The following is a 23,854-nucleotide window of genomic DNA, read 5'->3' as shown; positions in this document are numbered from 1 at the left end:
TCTGGAGCAGGTTTTCATCAAGGATCGCTCTGTACTTTGTTCCGTTCATCTTTTCCTCCATCCTGACTAGTATCCCAGTTCCTGCTGCTGAAAAACATCCCCTGGTATTGGCCAGGTGATGAGCGGTGCCTGGTTTCCTCCAGACGTGACACTTGGCATTCATTCTTGGTTTCATCAGACCAGAGAATCTTGTTTCTCATGGTCTGTCCTTTAGGTGCCTTTTGGCAAACCCCCAAGCGGGCTGTCATGTGACATTTACTGAGGAGTGGCTTCCGTCTGGCCACTCTACCATCGGGCTACCAGTCCCTGATTCGAATCCAGGCTGTATCACATCCGGCTGTGATTGGCAGTCCCACAGGGTGGCAAACAATTGGCCCAGCATCGTCTGGGTTTGGCTGGGGTAGGCCGTCATCGTAAATACTCATTTGTTTTTAACTGACTTGTCTAGTTAAATAAAAAATATATAAAGGCTTGATTGGTGGAGTGCTGAAGAGATGGCTGTCCTTCTGGAAGGTTCTCCCATCTCCACAGAGGAATTCTGGAGCTATGTCAGAGTGACCAGCAGGTTCTTGGTCACCTCCCTGACCAAGGCCCTTCTCCCCCAATTGCTCAGTTTGGCCGGACAGTCAGCTCTAGGAAGAGTTGGTGGTTCCAAACTTATTCCATTTAAGAATGATGGCGGTCACTGTGTTCTTGGGGACCTTCAATGCTGCAGAAGATTTTTATTACCCTTCCCCATATCTATGCCTCGACACAATCCTGTCTCGGAGTTCTACAGACAATTCCTTCGACCTCATGACTTGGTTTTTGCTCTGACATTCATTGTCAACTGTGGGACCTTATATAGACCGGTATGTGCCTTTCCAAATCATGTCCAATCAATTGAATTTACCATGGGTGTACTCCAATCAAGTTGTAGAAACATCTCAAGGATGATAAATGGTAACAGGATGCACCTGAGCTCAATTTTGAATCTCAAAGCAAAGGGTCTGAATACTTATGTAAATAAGGTATTTCTAAAAATGTGTTTTTGCTTAGTCATTATGGGGTATTGTGTGTACATGAGAAAAAACATTAATTGAATCCATTTTAGAATAAGGCTGTAACATAACAAAATGTGGAAAAAGTGAAGGGGTCTGAATACTTTCCCGAATGCACTGTATGCAAGGAGTACCTGTACTGAGTTGATGTGCAACGGTACGAGGTAATTGAGGTAGCTATGTACATATATTTTGGCTTCCAGAGTGGCACAGTGGTCTAAGGCACTGCATCACAGTGCTAGAGGCATCACTACAGACCCAGGTTTGGTCCCAGGCTCTATCACAACCGGCTGTGATCGGGAGACCCATAGGGCGGCGCACAATTGGCCCTGCGTCATCCGGTTTATGGGAGGGTTTGGCCAGGGGGGGGCTTTACAAGTAGGCCGTCACTGTAAGTAATAATGTTTTTCTTGATTTGCCTAGTTAAATAAAGGTTAAATAAAAAAAAAATATATATACTGTAGGTAGGAGTAAAGTGACTAGCAGCAGCGTATGGTGTGTGTGGCGTCAGTATGCATGTGTCTATGTTAGTGCCTTCAGAAAGTATTCACACCGCTTACATTTTGTTGTGTTACAAAGTGGGATTTAAATGAATTTAAATGTTTTACAAAATGTCAACGATCTACACAAAATTCTAACATTTGTAAAAAAAAAAATAATGAAAAAATCTTTAAAAAAAACATGATTTGATAAGTATTCAACCCCCTGAGTCAATACATGTTAGAATCATCTTTGGCTGCGATTACAGCTGTGAGTCTTTCTGGGTAAGTCTCTTAGAGCTTTGCACACCTGGATTGCACAATATTTGCACTTTATTATTTTTAAAATTCTTCAAGCTCTGTCAAGTTGGTTACTGATTATTGCTAGATAGACATTTTCAAGTCTTGCCATAGATTTTCAAGGCGATTTAAGTCAAAACTGGGTCTAGGCCACTCAAGAACATTCAATGGCGTCTTCAACTCCAGTGTATATTTGGCCTTGTGTTAGGTTATTGTCCTGCTGAAAGATGAATTTGTCTCCCAGTGTCTGTTGGAAAGCAGACTGAACCAGGTTTTCCTTTAGGATTTTGCCTGTGCTTAGCTCTATTCCGTTTCTTTTTATCCTAAAAAAACTCCCTAGTCCTTGCTAAATGACAAGCATACACATAACATGATGCAACCACCATGCTTGAAAATATGAGTGGTAGTCAGTGATGTGTTGTGTTGGATTTGCTCCAAACATAACGCTTTGTATTCTTGGTAGCTAGCTAGCTTCTTAGTTTGTATCCCATGACGCAGTTGGCATCAGTTGCTGGGACTGGTTGTCTCTTTCCAGTGATCCTGCCGACCAAGGACGGGTCTGAGGAGCTATTTGGCATCGCAGCTAGCCTACCTGCTAGCTAGCTGCATATCAAGCTAGCGGGGTTTTCTTGAACGCAACCCGTGACGCTATTAGCCATTGTAGCTGGAACCGCGGATTGTCCTGGGTTTGTGGCTGTCTAGAATCCTGCTGTTTTTGTTTTGAATCTCCACCATGACCTGCCCTGTCTGGAACTGCGAGGAGTAACAGCGTAACCTACGTTGCTAGCTACCGTGACAAAGACCAAAGCCGGTGGGAGTACCGTTGAGGACAGTGGTGTCTCTCTATCACACGTGAAGGATCTTTTAAACGAACAAAAATAGACCTACAAGCAGTTGTTACAACAACAAGAAAATAGCTTCAAGTGTTTTGTCCAAATACTTGTGGATTCTACTAATAAAAGAATGGGCGACCTGACCAGAGAGGTCCAGGACCTGAAGAACAGTTTGCAGTCAGCTCGATGAGTTGAAACAGGAGAATGTCAAGATGACAGCAACCTGTAAGTCATTGAGAGAGGACATCAGTTCTGTGTGTGAATCCATGATAACAATGACCGATAAATCAGACTATCTCGAGGGACAATCAAGACGGAACAACATGGCTGTGGATGGAATTGCAGAATCTCCACATGAGACCTGGACGGAGTCTGAGGACAAAGTGAGGGAAACGATCTCTGAGAAATTGAAGATGGACCACAGGAAGATTGAGGTGGAGCTAGCCCACAGGACTGGAAAACCCACCACCGGCCCAGGTGATAGGCCCAGGCCGATAGTTGTCAAGTTCCTGAGGTTCAAGGACAAGGTAGCTGTTCTGGAAAGAGCCAAGAACTTGAGAGGAACGTATATCTTCCTCAACAAGGACTATCCTGAAGCTGTGCGCCAGAAGAGGAAAGATCTGATACCAGTCATGAAAGCTGCCAAAGCGTGTGGGGACATTGCTTACATCCACTATGACAGGCTCATTGTCCACCCTCCCTCCCAGAAGCCTGGAAGGGTGAGAGAGCCGAGCCTATGGGTTTGTAGCTTCAACCCCGCAGCACACACACACACCAATTGATTAATGGACTGCTGAATGAATATATTGTTTATCTTGCTTTGTTTGCTCTTTTCAGTGTTATGTCTATATCTGATAAGCTACCAAGAAAAGGGCTGAAAATAGCCCATATGAATATATGTAGCCTTAGAAATAAGGTTCATGAAATCAATAACTTGCTAACATCAGATAACATTCATATATTAGCCATTTCTGAGACTCACTTAGATAATTCATTTGATAATACAGCAGTAGCAATACAAAGATATAACATCTATAGAAGAGATAGAAATGCTTATGGGGGAGGTGTTGCTGTATATATTCAGAGCCATATCCCTGTAATGCTTAGAGAAGATCTTATGTCAATTGTTATTGAAGTGTTGTGGTGTGTGAAATGCTTGATAGTGTATGTGATGTAAACAGAGAGGTCTACTTTCTTTGGAACCTGAATATTGGCTGGTTTTCATCAAGCTGTCCGCTCAAGAGGAAGCTTCTTACTGTAACCAGTGCCTGTAATCTGGTTCAGGTTATTAATCAATCTACCAGGGTGTTTACAAACACTACAGGAACAAGATCATCCACATGTATCAATCTCATCTTTACTAATACTGTAGAACTTTGTTCTAAAGCTGTATCCATACCCATTGGATGCAGTGATTAGGGCTGGGCGATATGGCAAAAATATCATATCATGGTATTTTTCAAATTTTTGGACGATATGACGGTATTTTATGTTTTATATTGATAAAAGATCTACATTTGCTTTATGAGTGGTACGTGACCTTAGGGTGTCAACACATACATTCTAAATGATTTCAATGGGTCTTTCTCCATTCTGATTGTTTTATACTGTTCAATTCAACTTCAACCTAAAATCATTTCCTGCATTTCCATCAATTTTTGCATTTCCTGCACTCATTTGAGATCATTTCCATACTGCCACAATAAGGGCAAAAAAACTAGGCCTTATTTTTAACCAAATGTTGAAATTGCGATTTAGATCAAAACACTTGGGTGAACTTTTGGAATCATGGAAATAGATGTTTTTTCTAATTCTATAGTTAGAATACAGTTAACTAGCGATAAGCATTAGTGGCTAACACAATTTAGCTTAACTTGCTAAGAAAATACAAACTAGCTGTTTGGAGATGTAAGAAACACAAACTAATATGGTAATTATAGAACACTTGTGGATTTATATTAAGATCAAAGTGGAAACAACATCGTTGTCATCAACATTGTTGCATGTGCTGCATTGGCCATGCAGACTGAACGAAAGTGTCTCGTGGTCAAGCAACAACAAATGTGCTCCTTGAGTGAAGGGGTGGGACTAGGTCTGTGTGGAAAGCGGCATGGAGAGAGAGAGAAGAGAGGGATGACTCAAGTAGCGGGGTAAACTATACAAATGGACATTACACACAGCATATCACATTTAACAAAACAAACATTCAAATACCGTTACAGAAGGTAAAATAAAAACCCAAACCGGTCCGTGTATCACTATCGGTATATAGTAAAATACGGTATACTGCCAAGCCCTAGCAGTGATCACAATATAGTGGCTATATCCAGGAAAAGCAGCTGTTCCAACAGCTGGACCTAAAATAGTGTATAAGAGATCATACAAAATATTTTGCTGTGACTCTTATGTGGATGATGTTAAAAGTATTTGTTGGTCTGATGTGATTAATGAGGAGCATTCAGACACTGCACTTGATGAATTTATGAAATTGCTTCTTCCAATTATTGATAAACATGCACCTGTTAAGAAACTGACTGTTAGAACTGCTAAGGCTCCATGGATTGATGAGGAATTGAAAAACTATGGTTGAAAGAGATGGGGAAAAAGGAGTGGCTAATAAGTCTGGCTGCACATCTGACTGGCTTACTTACTGCAAATTGAGAAATGATGTGACTAAACTCAACAAAAAGAAGAAGAAACTGTATTATGAAGCCAAGATCAATGATATAAAACTTTGGAGTACTTGAAATGAAATTATGGGCAGAAAGACAAATTCAACTCTATCTTTCATCGAATCAGATGGCTTATTCATCCCGAAATCATTTGCTGTTGCCAATTATTTTAATTATTATTTCATTGGCAAAGTGGGCGAACTTAGGCAGGAAATGCCAACAACGAATAGTGAGCAATTGTATTCATGCATAAAAAACAAACAGATAATAACAGAAAAGCATTGCAAGTTTGAATATTGTAAAGTTAATGTGGGAGAGGTGGGAAAATTTTTGTTATCGATCAATAATGACAAACCTCCTGGCATTGACAACTTAGATGGAAAGCTACTGGGGATGGTAGCTGACTCTATAGCCACTCCTATCTGTCATATTTTTGATCTGAGCCAAGAAGAAAGTCTTTGTCCTCAAGCCTGGAGGGAAGCCAAAGTAATTCCGCTACCCAAGAGTGGTAAACAGGCCTTTACTGGTTCTAACAGCAGACCTATAAGCTTTCTGCCAGCTCTAAGCAAACTGTTGGGAAAAATGGTGTTTGACCAAATACAATGATATTTCTGTGTAAATAAATGAACAACAGACTTTCAGCATGCTTATAGAGAAGGGCACTCAACATGTACTGCACTGACACAAATGACTGATGATTGGTTGATAGAAATTGATAATAAGAAGATTGTGGAAGCTGTACTGTTAGATTTCAGTGCAGCCTTTGATATTATTGACCATAACCTGTTGTTGAAAAAACATGTGTTATGGCTTTTCATAACACATATCGTGGATTCAGAGCTATCTATCTAATAGAACTCAATGGAAGCTTCTCTAATGTCAAACATGGGATAGGATTAAGTAATCCTTCTAACCCCCCCCCCCAAAAAAAATATATATATAGATGTACTACTGTAAAGTGGTTGTTCCACTGGATATCATAAGGTGAATGCACCAATTTGTAACTCGCTCTGGATAAAAGCGTCTGCTAAATGATGTAAATGTACCGCAGGGCAGCTCTCTAGGCTCTCTACTCTTTTCTATTTTTACCAATGACCTGCCACTGGCATTAAACAAAGCATGTGTGTCCATGTATGCTGATGATTCAACCATATACGCATCAGCAACCACAGCTAAGAAGTCACTGAAACCCTTAACAAAGAGTTGCAGTCTGTTTTGGAATGGGTTGCCAGTAATAAACTGGTCCTAAACATCTCTAAAACTAAGAGCATTGTATTTGGTACAAATCATTCCTTAAGTTCTAGACCTTACTTGGCGTTACTTTAGATTGTAAACTGTCATGGTCAAAACCTATAGATTCAATGGCTGTAAAGATGGGGAGAGGTCTGGCCGTAATAAAGATATGCTGTGCTTTTTTGACACCACACTCCAAAAATCAAGTTCTGCAGGTTCTAGTTTTGTCTAATCTTGATTATTGTCCAGTTATGTAGTCCAGTGCTGCAGGGAAAGACCTAGTGAAGCTGCAGTTGTCCCAGAACAGGGAGGCACGTTTTGCTCTTCATTGTAGTCAGAGGGCTGATATAAATACTATGTATGTCAGTCTCTCTTGGCTAAGAGTTGAGGAGAGACTGACTGCATCACTTCTTCTTTTTATAAGAAACATTAATGTGTTGAAAATCCCAAATTGTTTACATAGTCAACTTACACACAGCTCTGACACACAAATCCAGAACAAATTCAAGAAAGCATACAGTATTATATAGAGCAGAAATTGCATGGAACTTCCTTCCATCTTATATTGCTCAAATAAACGGCAAACCTGGTTTCAAAAAACAGATAAAGCAACACCTCCCGGCACAACGCCTCTCCCCTATTTGACCTAGATATTTTGTGTGTATGCATTGATATGTAGGCTATGTGTGTCTTTAAAGAAAATCTATGTAGTTCTGTCCTTGAGCAGTTCTTGTCTAATGATGTTCTGTATTATGTAATTCTGTTTTGTATGGACCCCAGGAAGAGTAGCTGCTGCTTTTGCAACAGCTAATGGGGATCCTAATTAAATACCAAAAATACCAAATATTCATGATAAAGATCATTTCTTTGCCACGTTTTTTGCAGTTTTACTTTAGTGCCTTATTGCAAAAATGAATATATATATTTTTTTTTATTCTGTAAAAGCTTCCTTTTCACTCTGTCATTTAGGTTAGTAATTGTGGAGCAACTACAATTTTGTTGATCCATCCTCAGTTTTCTCCTACCACAGCCATTAAACTTTTTTTATTTGTATTTATTTATCTTATTATTATTATTATTATTATTATTCTTTAAAAAAAAATCTCCCCAATTGGTAGTTACAGTCTTGTCCCATCGCTGCAACTCCACTACGGACTCGGGAGAGGCGAAGGTTGAGAGCCATGCATCCTCCCTGCCAAGCTGCACTGCTTCTTGACACACTGCTCACTTAACCCAGAAGCCAGCCGCACCAATGTGTCGGAGGAAACACTGTCCAGATGGCAACCGAAGTCAGCTTGCAGGAGCCCGGCCCGCCACAAGGCCAAACCCTCCCCTAATCCGAATGATGCTGGAACAATTATGTGCTGCCTCATGGGTCTCCTCGTCACGACCGGCTGTGACACAGCCTGGAATCGAACCCAGGTATGTAGTGACGCCTTATACCCCTGTGCCACTCGGGAGGCTATAACTCTGTAACTGTTTTAAAGTCACCATTGGCATCATGGTGAAATCCCAGAGCGGTTTCCTTCTTTTAAGGCAACTGAATTAGAAGGACGCCTGTGCAGTTGTAGTGATTGGGTGTATTCATACACCATCCAAAGTGTAATTAATAACTTCCCTATGCTCAAAGGGATATTCAATGTCTGTTGTTTTTTACCCATCTACCAATAGGTGCCCTTCTTTTTGAGGCATTGGAAAACCTCCCTGGTCTTTGTGGTTGAATCTGTGTTTGAAATTCACTGCTTGACTGAGGGACCTTAGAGATAATTGTATGTGTGGGGTACAGAGATGAGGTAGTCGTTCAAAAATCATGTTAAACACTATTATTGCACACAGAGTGAGTCCATGCAACTTATGTGAGATGTTTTATCCTGAACTTATTTAGGCTTGCCATAACAAAAGGGTTGAATACTTATTGACTCAAGACATTTCAGCTATTCATTTTTTATTAATTTGTAAACATTTCCAGAAACATAATTCCACTTTGATTTTAAAAGGTATTGTGTTTAGGTCAGTGACACAACATCTCAATTTAACCCATTTGAAATTCAGGCTGTAACACAACAAAATGTGGAAAAAGTCCTGAGTGTGAATACTTTCTGAAGGCATTGTATGTGTGTGTGTGTGTGTGTGTGTGTGTGTGTGTGTGTGTTGGGGTGTCAGTGTAAGTATGTGTGAGTGTGTGGGTAGAGTCCAGTGCGTGTGCATAGAGTCAGTGCAAGAGAGTTAGTGCAAAAAAGGGTCAATGCAGGTAGTCCGGGTAGCCATTTCATTGGCTATATAGCAGTCTTGTTTAGAAGTCTTACAGCTTGCGAGTAGGAGCTGTTCAGGATCCTGTTGGTTTCAGACTTGGTGTATTGGTACCGCTTGCCGTGAGGTAGCAGAGAAAACAGTCTGTGGCTTGGGTGGCTGGAGTCTTTGAAACATTTTTGGGCTTCCTCTGACACCACCTGGTATAGAGGTCCTGGATGGCATGGAGCTCAGCCCCAGTGATGTACTGGGCCGTACGCACTACCCTCTGTAGCACCTTGTGGTCGGATGCCAAGCAGTTGTCATACCAAGCATTGATGCAGTCAGTCAAGATACTCTTGATGGTGCAGCTGTAGAACTTTTTGAGGATCTGATGGCCCATGAGGAACTTGAAGCTCTCGACCCTCTCCACTACAGCTCCTTTGATGTGAATGGTGGCGTGCTCGTCCCTCCTTTCCCAGTGTTGGAAAAAGTACCCAATTCTCATACTTGAGTAAAAGTAAAGATACCTTAATAGAAAATGACTCAAGTAAAAGTTAAACTCACCCAGTAAAGTACTACTTCAGTAAAAATATACTTAAGTATCAAAAGTAAAAGTAAAAGTACTAACAAATTAAAAATTCCTTATATTAAGCAAACCAGATGGCACAATTTTCTTGTTTATTTATTACGGATATCCAGGGTCACAATCAAATACTGAGACATAATTTACAAACAAAGCATTTGTGTTTAGTGAGTCCGCCAGATCAGTGGCAGTAGGGATGGCCAGGGATGTTCTCTTGATAAGTGTGCGAATTTGACAATTTTCTGTCCTGCTAAGCATTCAAAATGTAACGAGTAGTTTTGGGTGTCAGGGAAAATGTATGGAGTAAAAAGTACACTGGATCTGTTGGGGCAGTATGCGAATTGGAGTGGGTCCAGGGTATCTGGGATGTTGGCGTTGATGTGAGCCATGACCAGCCTTTCAAAGCATTTCACGGAGTGCTACGGGGTGATAGTCATTTAGACAAGTTACCTTGCAGTTCTTGGGCACAGGGACTATGGTGGTCTGCTTGAAACATGTAGGTATTACAGACTGGGTCAGGGAGGGGTTGAAAATGTCAGTGAAGAATCTTGCCAGCTGGTCAGCATATGCTCTGAGTAAGCTTCCTGGTTATCCGTCTGGCCCTATGGCCTTGTGAATGTTGTGAAGGTCTTACTCACATTGACTTCAGAGAGAGTGATCACACAGTCATCCGGAACAGCTGGTGCTTTCAGGAATGGTTCAGCTTGCCTCAAAGCGAGCGTAGAAGGCATTTAGCTTGTCTGGTATGCTTGTGTCACTGGGCAGCTTGTGGCTGAGTTTCCCTTTGTAATCCGTAAAGGCCCTGCCACATACAATGAATATCAGAGCAGGTGTAGTTGGATTCGTTCTCAGACCTATATTGATGCTTTGCCTGTTTGATGGTTCGTGCGATTTCTTATAAGCGTCCAGTTAGTGTCCAGCGCATTGAAAGCGGCAGCTTTAGCCTTTAGCTCAGTGCAGATGTTGCCTGTAATCCATGGTTTCTGGTTGGGATATGTACATATGCTCCAGAGTATGTGTGCAGAGTTGACAGCTCAACTGCATCGCTCACAGGAAGAAAAAAAACTGTCGCTCCAAATTCGCTTCATTCATTAAAATCCCCATTTAACAAACACCCATCTATTTTTGTGACAACCTGGACCTATCATTTGGTTTTGAAGTATTGAAACCAAACCATATGATTTGAATGAAAATGATTTTAATAAACATGAAAAGCTGACTGTAAGAAGCGCTCATTTCAAATGGTCTACATCTCGTATTAAACATCATATAAACACTCTAAATAGGTTCGGTGCCAGAGAGGTAGCAAAAGAAGGAACTAAACTGAATAATTTAGGCTATATTATTAGCCTGTTATTTCAATTATTTCAAGGCTGTAGCCTACAAATAAATACATTGTGAAGCATATGCAAGTGCAACACACTAGGCTGGCAGGAACGTTATGTGCTCAGCATTTAAACAACATTTCGTTGTAGTAAATCATTATAGTCTATAAATGTGAATTACTGTGACTTAGAATTAAATACAACTTAAATGAAAATTGCTTTATTAGGCTCAGTCTGCAGTACCTTGGAATTTACTTTTAGAAACACGAGTTTGTCCAGGGTCTGTGGCTTCAGGTTCATGCAATGGTGCCTGGAGAGCAGGCCAGCAGTGGAGAATACCGTCTCTGTGTTTGCAGAGCTACTGGGGTATGGAACCATACTATGAATGCTAAACACCCTTCGGGCCACTCTTGCCAGGCTGGGCAGGGATGCAGACTTGTTTTTGGCAACAAAACAAAAACATTTAGGCAAAATAACCCTATCTAAACGGATAGCTCCTTGAAATAGTTTTAATGTCAGGCTTATCTGGAAAAATATCAGTGATAGCCTATTGTATTGATAATATAACGAAAATGAATTAAACGTTTAAGAGATTAGATTTTTTTGTTTATAAATACTTTGCTACAGTGACAGACACACTTAGCTAGCTATCCACCTCGTTCCATTCTGTTAGCATGTGCAATTAGTACATCATTATGTTTTTTTATGAAAGTATTTAGCAAACTCCATGACAGTAGCTAAAGCAAAAATCAAATCAAAATCACATTTATTTATAAAGCCCATCTTACATCAGCTGATATCTCAAAGTGCTGTACAGAAACCCAGCCTAAAACCCCAAACAGCAAGCAATGCAGGTGTAGAAGCACGGTGGCTAGGAAAAACTCCATAGAAAGGCCAGGAAGAAACCTAGAGAGGAAAGCAAGTGGCTATAGCAGCACACAAGTAAATGCATGATGGGCCGGGCATGCCATGAGCTTGTAAAGTGATCGCGTTTAATAGTATTGGAGCGAAATTGGAGAGGGCAAGAAGGCCAAAGCTCCAGTCTTTGGGAAACTCGCTCTGCGCTCGATTCACATTGGGCACGCTCTCCAGCTCGGCTCCGCTGTGCTCTGGTATGGTCACTGTAGGGAGGAGGTTGTCAAAGCACGTATTAATGAAGCCGATGACTGATGATGTGGTAAAATCCTCAATGCCATCTGATGAATCCCCAAACATATTCCAGTCTGTGCTATAACAGACCATATACCACGGGTATGACGAAACAGTTATTTGTACTGCTCTAATTACATTGGTAACCAGTTTATAATGGCAACGAGTCACCTCGGGCTTGTGGTATATGGCCAATATACCAAGGTTAAGGGCTGTATCCAGGCACTGTACCACAGCCCCTCGGGCCTTACTGCTTAGTTAACAATATTTAGAGGAGATGCACTGTTTGGAAACAATTAAAGACGACAATATCTGTGTATTAATTATGTTATTTTCCACGCTCATGTTACATGATAGCGTGGCCGAGCGGTCTAAGGCGCTGGATTAAGGCTCCAGTCTCTTCGGGGGCGTGGGTTCGAATCCCACCGCTGTCAATATATTTTACATTTTATATCCCGGGTGATGTACTCAGACAGTCCAAGCGGGCACTCGCGAACAGGGCAGACTATAATTATGTATACACTGTATTAACAAAACGTAGCAATGCTACTCAATTTCACACACGGTACTATGACATCAAGTACATCATCTTATTTTAAGAGCTTTTGCGACATCTACAGGCAAAACAAGTTAACGTTTTATCGCTTTGCATTGTGGGAACACAAATAGCAGCTCCTCCCCACGTGTAGCCATGTCTATGTGAAGCTCTAGAGCCAAGCAACATGGCAGCATTCGCAGACAGCCACCGCTACTTTAGCCAGCTCACCTAAAGTGAACGTGAATGAAATAAACGGAGGGGAACGGTCAAATGGGCAGGTGAGATTTAGTCCTCAGTTTAATTGATATACCAGGGAACACTTATTTTAAAACAATCGAGGCCTGGCAAATAACTTTCAATTATTTTGATTGCTCGGTACATTAATAGCTAAGCAATAGCTATATCTAACGTTACAGATAATGTTAGCTAGCTAACTAGCCACAATTAGTTTGCGATTTTTGGACCGCGTTACTCTTGTTTTTTCACGAATTCGTTTTGGTTTTAGCGATTCGTTTTGACTCACTGGGTTTGGTCGAATGACTAGGTCGCTAACACATATGCTAGCTAGTTAGCTATCAACGTTAGCCGCCTTAAGCAGGTGAATTGTCATGATGTGTCAATGTAAATAAGCTATGTACGCTAACGTTAGCAAATTCCACTACCACTATTTTATTGCGATAACTACACACTGATAAAGGTATTTTAGCTAAGTTCTTACACCTTTAACTTAGCTACATAGCTAGTTAGCTATGTTGCTTATGGTGATAATGTGTGTCTGTGGCTAACGTTAGCTAGCTCGATGGTAGTCTAATTAATCAGGCTGTAACACGTAATTGGTAACGTTATATAGTTACTCTGCAAAATAGGGGAAATGTTCCTTACCAGCCAGAATGTTGAATACATTTAAACATACTCTACCAGTTGTCTGTGGGGTTTGTCCTTCAGCTGCTGGAATTTGAGACAAAGTATCCACAGGAAGGTATTGTTTACCCAATGAAATGTTACTTGTCACATGCGCCAAAACCCAACAGGTGTGTAGACTTGACTGTGAGCTGCTAAATTATTGACCCTTGACCCACAATGCAGAGTTAAAAAGTAGAGGTCGACCGATTTATGATTTTTCGATACCGATTATTGGAGGACCAAAAAAAGCCACTGCCGATTATTTTTTTATTTTTTTTGTAATAATGACAATTACAACAATACTGAATGAACACTTATTTTAACTTAATATAATACATCAATAAAATCAATTTAGCCTCAAATAAATAATGAAATGTGTTCAATTTGGTTTAAATAATGCAAAAACAAAGTGTTGGAGAAGAAAGTAAAAGTGCAATATGTGCCATGTAAGAAAGCTAACTAAGTTCCTTGCTCAGAACATGAGAACATATGAAAGCTGGTGGTTCCTTTTAACATGAGTCTTCAATATTCCCAGGTAAGAAGTTTTAGGTTGTAGTTATTATAGGAATTATAGGACTATTTCTCTCTCTACGATTTGTATTTCATATACCTTTGACTATTGGATGTTCTTATAGGCACTTTAGTATTGACAGTATAGCTTCCGTCCCTCTCCTCGCTCCTACCTGGGCCAGAGAATGTCATTCTGCCCCTGAACACCGTTCCTAGGCCGTCATTGAAAATAAGAATGTGTTCTTAACTGACTTGCCTAGTTAAATAAAGGTGTAAAAAAAAGAATAATAATAACTTTTAAAAAATTACAAATCGGCGTCCAAAAATACCGATTTCCGATTGTTATGAAAACTTGAAATCGGCCCTAATTAATCGGCCATTCTGATTAATCGGTCGACCTCTATTAAAAAGTAATGAAGAACAAGGCTATATACAAGAAGGTACGAGGTAGTTGAGGTAATATGTAGGTAGGGGTAAAAGTGACTAGGCAAACAGGATAGATAATAAACAGAGTAGTAGCAGCTTTTGTGGAGAGTGTGAAAGTGGTTGTTGTGTCTGACATCCTCCCTGTAGTCTCACCATCATCTCAGCAAACTTGGTGTTGGAGTTGTCCATGGCCACACAGTCGTGGGTGAACATGGAGTACAGGAGGGGACTAAGCACGCACCCCTGAGGGGCTCCAGTGTTGAGGGTCAGCATGGCAGATGTTGTTACCTACCCTCACCACCTGAGGGTGGCCCATCAAAGTAAAGAATCAAGTTTCAGAGGGAGATGTTAAGTCCCAGGGTCCCGAGCTTGGAGGGACTATGGTATTTAACACTCAGCTGTAGTCAATGAACAGCATTCTCACATAGGTATACCTCTTGTCCAGGTGGGAGAGAGCAGTGCAATAGGGATTGCGTCGTCTGTGGATCTGTTGGGGCGGTATGCGAAATGGAGTGGGTCCAGGGGTTTCATGGCTCCAGATTTGAGTCCCATGGCACGATAGTAATTTAGGCAGGTTTCCTTTGAGTTCTTAGGAACAGGGACTATGGTGGTCTGCTTGAAACATGTTGCAATCAGACTGTTATAATGAGATATTGAAAATGTCTGTGAAGACACCTGCTAGCTGGTCAGCTCATGAACTGAGAACACGCCCTGGAATTCCATCTGGCCCAGTGGCCTTGCGAGTTTAAAAGTCTGGTTCGGTTCGGCACCGAGAACATTACTGTTTTTTTATTAAATATTTTGCTTTTCTTTGTCAATAGCTATTGAACCAAGCATGCAATGAACATTTTATATTCTGAATCAGGGGAGGATTGAGATTTATTTCTGGCTGGGTACTCTGCTGACATAATCTAATGTTTTGCTTTCGTTGTAAAGCCTTTTTGAAATCGGACAGTGTGGTTAGATTAACGAGAGTCTTGTCTTTAAAATGCTGTAAAATAGTCATATGTTTGAGAAATTGAAGTAATAGCATTTCTAAGGTATTTGAATATCGCGCCACGGGATTACACTGGCTGTTGAGTAGCTTGCGTCCCACCTAGCCCATGGAGGTTAAAATCAATTTTTATGCGATTTTTCTCGTAAAAAAGCGATATTATTCCGACCGGGAAACCCTGTTTTCGTTCAAAGACGAAAAAATAAAAACATGGTGTCGGCTCGTGCACGCGCACGCCAGTCTCATTGTTCTCAGATCGACCACTATCCAAATGCGCTACTGTTTTTCAGCCATGGCCTGCAAAGTCATCATTCAAAGTTCTGGCGCCTTCTGAGAGCCTATGGGAGCGTTAGAAAATGTCACGTTATGCCAGAGATCCCCTGTTTTGGATAGAGATGATCAAGAAATAGTCAGAGCGGGCGCTTTCTGTTTGGAATCTTCTCAGGTTTTGGCCTGCCAAATGAGTTCTGTTATACTCACAGACACCATTCAAACAGTTTTAGAAACTTTGGAGTGTTTTCTATCCAAAGCTAATAATTATATGCATATTCTAGTTTCTGTGCAGGAGTAATAATCAGATTAAATCGGGTACGTTTTTTATCAGGCCGTGAAAATACTGCCCCCTATCCATAACAAGTTAACATCTCTCTCTTAACAAAAACACAATTTTTCATATTACATGCACAACCCATAGTATGGAAACGTAATCTATGTAGTGGGTATACTTTCCAAGTTACAGTATTTCCTTCATAACATTGTTAATGGCATCACAAAATAAAACACAATTACATTACTGTTCTATAGATTGCCTCTGACCATTCCCCATGTTCTACATTAGAAATATTGTTCCAGTATTCACTTTTGAACATGTTAGAGTTTCAGCAGGAAAAAGTCTGAGACAAGCACATTCCTTTGTTAGATTTTGAGAGCACAGGCCTGAATCTTCTCCCTTGATTTACAACAGGATGTGAGTTGTTAATCCCCACTAGTTCTTTCCTTCCCTCTCTATGGGTGGGAGGGGGTCTGATTGAAGTTATTCATTGCAGATCTGACATATTTGGATTCTTTTGGTCGGTCATGACATAGTTTTATATTCGCGAGGACCAGTACTAGCTGTATATACGGGAGACGGTAGGTATACGGTAGGTCTATATTCTGAAGACGCAGGATTGATATTAGCGCCATTCTTCTGCGTCATAATTCACAAGACTTTTCTCCAACTTCGCCACGGTCTCCATCTGGCTAGCTAAGCTTATGCTCAGAAACACGTAATTAGGTCTAACGGTTGTCTCGTGCCGAACTGCTCATTCATGTGCAGGCCTTGAAAGGCACTCTGTCCATTTTAGAAGGTTTTTGACAAAGAAAAACGTGTCTCACTTTCACAAGGTTTGAGTAATAACATGTTGAGCTACTTAATTGCGTGTGATGAGTGCACGTAAAAATATCTTTGGGAGTTAAATTCCCACATACCAAATAAAGAAGTTAAATGGGTTTTTATCGCATTATCAACTCTACTGATTGTTTTCTCAAAGAAACATTGCGTTGTATAGCAAGTGTGCCCACTCTGGTATTGGCACGTGTGCTCTATACTGTATCTGCATGTATAGTCTACATGATGAGATTATTATGGACAAAAGAGTGAGATTCTTTTTGTCAAACGGAAGCCAAGCATCGATCATGTAACCAGAATAAGACCCTTGCATCGATCATGTAACCAGAATAAGACCCTTGATATTTATTGGAAAGTAGCCTCTGTTAGTTTGAGTGTCTCAGTCACTCAGCATTTCTTTCATCCCAGAGGTCTGCTGCTCTTCATTGACGTCTCCCCCAGACCTCTCCCCTCACTATGGCCAGTGAGGAGGACGATGACCCCATCATACAAGAGGTGAGTGACTAGGTTCCCCATTTACCAGTATGTTTCTGCCCAAGCCTAGGTTTGATCATCTTGGCAAGGCGACGATGAAAAGAATATGAACCCAAGCTTTCTCTCTTTCTGTGTTTTTAGATTGATGTATACCTAGCTAAAAGCCTTGCGGACAAGCTATATCTGTTCCAGGTAAATCTACATCTATTCGGCATCAAGCTGTGTCGATTTGATATGTTTGTGGTAAAAATAATTTGTTAATCTTTATCTTGATTTTGTTCTCCTTTTATAGTATCCAGTACGGCCTTCCTCTATGACCTATGATGATGTCACTCATCTATCTGCCAAGATCAAGCCCAAGCAGCAGAAGGTGTGATGGGGCTCCCTTGTTAAAGACATTTCCATCTCCCATTGATACCTAAATTACAACTTTTGATCTGTCTTCCCCAGCCTGTTAATTATAAAACATTCTCAGCTTACGATTTGTCTCTCTGTAGGTGGAGTTGGAGATGGCCATTAACACTCTGAGTCCTAACTACTGTCGAAGTAAAGGAGAGCAGATCGCCCTCAATGTGGACGGAACCACCTCAGAGGACTCCAACACCTACTCTGTGTGAGTGCAATACTTAGTACACTTTGTGCTGGTTCACTTCTTAGTCCTTACGTCTCAGTTGTGTATGTGGCATGCTGGGAATTGACACTGATCATTGATCAATCTCCTTGCAGGAAGATGATGGACAAACAGACATTCACATCCATCCAGTCCACAACCAACACCTCCAGATACGCTGCTGCTGTCTTCAGGAAAGGTAGCTGTGTTTCTGTACATTCATATCCAATCGGCCCTCATCAGCACTGTCATTGCTCCTGCTTGTGTTTGTGTTAGTGTCAATATCTAAATGTTTGTCACTGACCTGTGTTGTCACCAGGGGAGCTCCACATCACGCCGCTGCAGGGTATCCTCCAGATGCGACCCAGCTTCTCCTATCTGGATAAGGCTGACAGCAAACACAGAGAGAGGGAGGCCGCTAACGAAGGGGGAGACTCTTCTCAGGATGAGGCGGAGGAAGACGTCAAGGCCGTCACTGTAAGGAGAAACACAGTTACAATCACAGTTCACACACAATGATCCTCTTAAAACAATTGTTGAGCTCCGTTTCTTCGCTCTAGGTGAGGTTTTCCCGTCCTGAGTCGGACCAGGCTCGTCAGCGGCGTATCCAGTCGTACGACTTCCTTCAGAAGAAACAGGCAGAGGAGCCCTGGGTCTACCTGCACTACCACGGCCTCAACGTAATGAGGCGTTCTCATGCGTTCTTTTGTGACCTCTGTTAATCCAAGTCACTGCCAATACCAATTCAACACCTACTTTATGTGTGTGTGTTTAGGATGGCCGTTCGGACCACGAGAGGCAATACCTGTACTGCCAGGCCATGGGAGGCTCTGAGAACACAGAACTGGTAAAAACACCAAAGTGAGTACTAACCCATAGTGTCCCTATTTAAAAGTGTCTGCTTTTGCTTTATTTTTGTACCGATTTTTGACTGTCAGGCTGCTTTAGTGTGACCTCCCTTATGTCTCTTTCCTCCCACTCGCTTTATTCATCTCTCTTCTCTCAGGGAGTACCTGGCAATGCTCATGCCCCCTATCACAGAGGAGAAGATGTAAGTAACACTAACATGAAGTGTGTAATGTACTACTCCATGTTGTAACATTTCAGGTATGAAACCGATGTCCTGTGTGTGTATTAGTGTGAGGCCCGTAGGTCCCAGTAACGTGCTGTCCATGGCCCAGCTCCGGACCCTGCCGCTAGGTGACCAGGTCAAAACCCTGTTGAAGAACGGTACGCTCACTAACTGCTAACCTTGTTACTTTCAATCCAATAAATCGTTATTGTCCCCAACGGGAATTGAAATATTTGTACATGCTTTTCTCCATCTTATTCTTTCCATCATTTCTCTCATCCCCTCTAGTCAAAGTGATACCGTTTGCCAACCTGATGGGTTTGTTGACCCCTGGGACAGACTCCACTGCAGTGCTGCGCTGCATCCAGCAGGTGGCGCTACTGGTGCAGGGCAACTGGGTGGTCAAGAGGTGAGACCAGCAGAGCAGGACTGTGGAGGCACTAGGCTCTAGGGACCAGGTTCACAGATCAAAATGTTGTTCTAATTCTGGTGAAGTTTTTCAATAACTAAATATGTGATTTCATGAACAGAGATTATGCTTGAATACTAAAAATATATTTATATTGTCCCAGAAATATTTCAGGTCGTGTTCCTGAAACCAATTGAACAGTTTCTTTCTTCCCTCAGTGATGTGCTGTATCCTAAGAACAGCTGTAGTCCCCACAGTGGTGTACCTGCTGAAGTGTTGTGTCGAGGAAGAGACTTTGTGGTGAGTCGCACTGTTTATATCCCTATCATATCTCATAGCATATCTTCCTGCACAGGTCCACAGTAAAATATACCACACGACACAGGTTCAAATTTCAAGAGACTTCATAGTGAAATGTTAATTAACAGGATTCAAAACTGAAAAAAGTATCTATTTTTTTTGTTCCTGTTTCTCTTTTCAGATGTGGAGATTCACTCAGGAGCGCTCAGTGATGAGGAAGGAGATCACAGCCATCATCAAGGTAATCAGCTGTTTAAACAGTTGATACTACTACTGATACATAGACCTATAGTCTCTCACCTGGCCAAAGATGATATACCCAATTTAAAGTACAACTTTATTTAAAGTACATGGTGTAACACACTAACAGTTAGCCCTAGAGGGTGTTACTAAATATCTGTCCACAACTATTATTTTCAGCTCCCGCCGGAGGACGTGAAGGACTTCCTGGAACACATGGCGGTGCCTCGTATAAACCGTGGATGGGAGTTCCTGTTGCCAAGCGACAGTGACTTCATCAAAAAGCACCCCGACGTGGCCCAGCGGCAGCACATGCTGTGGATGGGGATACAGAGCAAGTAAGAGACGATATACGCGAACACACACTATCACTCACTGTTTCTCTTGGTATGGTAATGTGGAAAGAGACTGTGGGTTGATTTTATTGTTCATGGTGGTTTTGTTTGCAGATTGGAGAAGGTCTTCAACTTCTCTAAGGAGGACCTGGTATCCAAAAAGAACCCACAAACAGGTGTGTACTGATTGTGTGCTCATAGGAAAGTCCCTCTGGCATTAGGTATTTGTGTGTCTAGCTGAAAACTGTGTGCCTCTCTGTTACAGAAGCTATGCATGTGAGTGGCGAGCAGCGTCTGAAGGCAGCCCATGAGCGTGCACGACAGAACCAGCCCTCTCTTCAGAAGGACCTGAGCGCTCGTCGACAGGGAATGGGTGGAGCCGGACCGAGCGGTGGAACAGGGGTCAGAGTCAAAGAGGAACCTGTCAGCGACGGTGAAGACGAACCCATGGACACATCCTCCTCCGCTCTCCCTAACGGGTTGGTAAATGGTTACCCATCCGCCGCCGCCACTTCCGCTGCCTTGAATCCTCATAACGGGCACGGTGGGACTCCCACGCCCTCACCGTCCCCTGAGCTGAGGGACTTTGTGTGGAACATGTTCAGGAAGCAGCATGTGCTGACGCTGAGCGAAGTCAAGAGGCTGTTCAACCTCCACCTGGCCTCCCTGCCTCCCGGAGACAGCCTGTTCCACTCCATTTCAGACCGCCTGCTACAGGATACTATACTGATGAGCCACTGCAAACAGATACTGGTGCCTGTGAGTATTAGAGCCCTAACCCTGCTACAGGATTTCTATCCGATGAGGTTTGGTCTTGGTTTAAGATTTTGAAAAGGACATAAGGCTGGGGATGGGGTTAGTTCCACTGGAAAGCGTAAACTGACAACCCCCTGTGGTACTGGAGGATTTCAGTTAGACAGGCCTATTCTTCCAACCGATGAGTAAGCCTGGATATCCAAAGAAAAAAATCCTCTCCCTGAACTAAGGAGATCGGTGTTAGACTCCCAGCCAGATGAAACTTAGCCTGCCTGGGCTCTCTGCTACTCCTGAATGGTGGTCTCTCGCTTGCCTCAGGAGTGCGGCTATCACCTTTCCTAAACAGAATAACAAACTAACGGTGGTTTTGGTATGTGACCTATCCCTGTAGCAGCACACCAGCTTTGCTCCTGTGGGTAGGTAGAGAGCAGTGATGCACTGGAGGGTTGGCCTTCTCAGGTTCAACTCTGAATAGAGCCTGATGGCTGTGGGATTATAGAATCTAGCTGTTCAATTGAACCAGCCTGCACTGTACCTTAGGTGAAGCCTACATTTTCCTATGAGGTGTGGCTCTTCAAACTTTGCTCTCATTGTTATGTCTTAATTCCATAGTACGCATCAGAGAAACAATTGCGTGAACATTGTTAGCATTAATACCAGGACACACCTATTGTATGGATAAGGAGCACATCTTCTCCCTCGTATCAGATCCCCTTTCAACCTGGATTAGGTTCTTATCCTCCTCTCTCAGGAGGTGGTAGGATTTTAGTCCCTGGAGGGGTGGAGGAAACCAGCCCACTGTTAAATAGCTTATGTTATTGGCTGAGAGGACAAAGCCTATTACTGAATAGAAATTGCCCATCATCACAGATCTAGGATCAGATTAACTGTAAACATTAGGCAGACGGAAGGCAAAACTTTTAGATCCTCGATCATCCTATCCCAGCAGGGGTTAATGCTTACTGGGAGTGGAGAGGGTTTATTTAGTGATTTGGTTTATTTGTTTTGGTCATTTAGCAGATGCTCTTATCAAGAGCAATTTAGTCATTTTATGAACACAGCACGCCTGTCTGTAGACGTGCATTGCCTCAGTGTTTTGTTGGGATTGGGAATAATCCAAAGTGTTGTAAAAAAGGTCTCTTCTGTCTATAAATCCAAGTGCAATGAGATTGTGTGGGTCACTGCAGCGGTTTCTTTCCTGTCCCCGTAGTTTCTTCAGTTGTCTTTCTCTTCACTCCATTTCATTGGTTCTTTCTATTTTATCCTCTCGTCTTTCTTGTAATTTCAATAGTTGTTTCCTTCCTCTCTTTTCTTCCCTGTAGTTTCCAGCCCAGAGCACAGCAGCTGCTGATGAGCAGAAGGTGTTTGCTGTGTGGGAGACAGGAGAGACCTTTGACAAGGTAACAACAACAGGGGCCAGGGTGGGGTTATTTTAATCAAGTCTGTACAAATGTTTTTTTTTCCCTTTTTGTTCCACATTCCTGCTGCACCCACTGAATCACTCGGAGTATGTGTATGTCCTGTATTATGGTTTTGAAGTCATGCAGAAATGCATTGATCATGTCTTAAGCTGTTTGCCTTCTCTAGCTTGAGATCAGGATGTGTTTAAGGACTCTATTCTACTGTCTACATTTCAAGATCTTGTTGTATGTCCTGCCCCTCAGCATCGTCAGGTCCTGTATGAGATCTTCATGAAGAACTACCGGGTGAGGAGGAACGTGATCCAGACCAGGCTGACACAGGAGATGGGAGACCAGGTTACCAAGGCCGATGTGGACCGCCTGCTTAAGGTATGACTTGTCTCCGAACATGGTTATAGAACAGGCTGTTGAACATCGTCTCAAACTGGCTTTAGAAACAGGCTCTAGAATGGGCTGTTAGATCCAACTTTATAATAGGCTCTGGAACCAGCTTTAGAATGGGTTCTGGAACCAACTTTATAATAGGCTTTTGAACAAGCTTAAGAATGGTTTCTGGAACCTGCTCTAGATTTGCCATTGCGTAACTGAGTGGGTACAGAGTTGACATAGTTGCAAAGCTCTAGGAACCCCTTCAGAACTGTCTCAAGAACCATCTGTTTCTCAAACCTATGTTCTCTGGTCCTGTCTTATTAGGAGTGCTGTGTGAGCTTCGGAGGGATGTGGTACCTCAAGGGTACCCTACAGTCCTGACAACGTTGAGGACATGCCCCTGTGGCCACCATCATCCAACCAAACCTACTCCCCCAGAGCCTAGTGGGAGGGCTCTGTACGGGGAGGCGGGACAGCCAGACACAAAAATCAATTGTAGCCCTCCTGCCCCCAGCTCTCCGGACTGGGATTGGAGGACTGAGATATCTGTCATCTGCTCCGGTCAGAACATGACGCTTGTTGTTAATGCAGCTAAAGAAGTCACTTCTAAGCTCGGCCAAAACGGAGCCGATCTGTTGGACAGAAGACCTTCCATATTCATGCTAAGGGCTGGAGCAGAGGAGATGTATATGACCAAGACTATTGAAAAAATTGGAGGTGATGTACTATGCCATTATTTCCCAATCTGTTTCTCTAGTACCCCCCAGAACTGCTATTTTTTGCTCTAGCCCAGAACTGGTACACTTGATCCAACTAATGTTGGTGGGCTGGTTCAGGGTCTGAGCACAAATGTGCAGTCCTGGAGGTACTCGAAGAATGGATCGGGGAACACTACAGTCGTGGCCAAAAGTTTTGAGAATGACACATATTAATTTTCACAAAGTCTGCTGCCTCTGCTGTTTGTATGATGGCAATTTCCATATACTCCAAATGTTATGAAGAGTGATCAGATGAATTGCAATTAATTGCAAAGTCCCTCTTTGCCATGCAAATGAACTGAATCCCCAAAAATAATTTGCCCTGCATTTCAGCCCTGCCACAAAAGGACCAGCTGACATCTTGTCAGTTATTCTCTTGTTAACACAGGTGTGAGTGTTGATGAGGACAAGGCTGGAGATCACTCTGTCATGCTGATTGAGTTTGAATAACAGACTGGAAGCTTCAAAAGGAGGGTGGTGCTTGGAATAATTGTTCTTCCTCT

The 23,854-nt window shown here is 42.3% G+C and overlaps 1 protein-coding gene and 1 non-coding gene across 2 annotated transcripts; both read left to right on the top strand.

Moving 5' to 3' along the window:
* The first annotated feature begins 12,198 nt into the window (after positions 1 to 12,198).
* trnal-aag (transfer RNA leucine (anticodon AAG)) lies at positions 12,199 to 12,280 on the top strand. Its single transcript has one exon. It is a non-coding gene; the product is annotated as a tRNA-Leu (tRNA).
* A 234-nt stretch (positions 12,281 to 12,514) lies between these two features.
* Positions 12,515 to 23,502, top strand: LOC115201311 (DNA-directed RNA polymerase III subunit RPC5). The gene is made up of 20 exons (XM_029764828.1): positions 12,515 to 12,662; positions 17,016 to 17,102; positions 17,223 to 17,273; positions 17,374 to 17,451; positions 17,579 to 17,694; positions 17,808 to 17,890; positions 18,011 to 18,168; positions 18,252 to 18,371; positions 18,467 to 18,552; positions 18,698 to 18,742; positions 18,830 to 18,921; positions 19,052 to 19,172; positions 19,391 to 19,472; positions 19,654 to 19,713; positions 19,893 to 20,050; positions 20,162 to 20,223; positions 20,313 to 20,806; positions 22,126 to 22,203; positions 22,468 to 22,593; positions 22,918 to 23,502. The coding sequence occupies exons 2-20, from the start codon at positions 17,064 to 17,066 to the stop codon at positions 22,972 to 22,974; spliced, it is 2,106 nt and encodes a 701-aa protein (XP_029620688.1). The 5' UTR covers positions 12,515 to 12,662; positions 17,016 to 17,063; the 3' UTR covers positions 22,975 to 23,502.
* The last annotated feature ends 352 nt before the right edge of the window (positions 23,503 to 23,854 follow it).

Source organism: Salmo trutta, chromosome 10 (assembly GCF_901001165.1).
Source record: "Salmo trutta chromosome 10, fSalTru1.1, whole genome shotgun sequence".
Taxonomy (NCBI): domain Eukaryota; kingdom Metazoa; phylum Chordata; class Actinopteri; order Salmoniformes; family Salmonidae; genus Salmo; species Salmo trutta.
Note: the sequence above shows the minus strand (reverse complement) of the source record. Positions and strands in the feature narration are given on the sequence as shown.

Bases quoted from the DNA above. Each gene is read 5' to 3' on its own strand.
- LOC115201311 (XM_029764828.1), top strand. From the start codon at position 17,064: ATGGCCAGTGAGGAGGACGATGACCCCATCATACAAGAG. The intron at 17,274-17,373 runs GTAAATCTACAT...CTCCTTTTATAG, and splicing joins ACAAGCTATATCTGTTCCAG to TATCCAGTACGGCCTTCCTC. The intron at 22,594-22,917 runs GTATGACTTGTC...CTGTCTTATTAG, and splicing joins ATGTGGACCGCCTGCTTAAG to GAGTGCTGTGTGAGCTTCGG.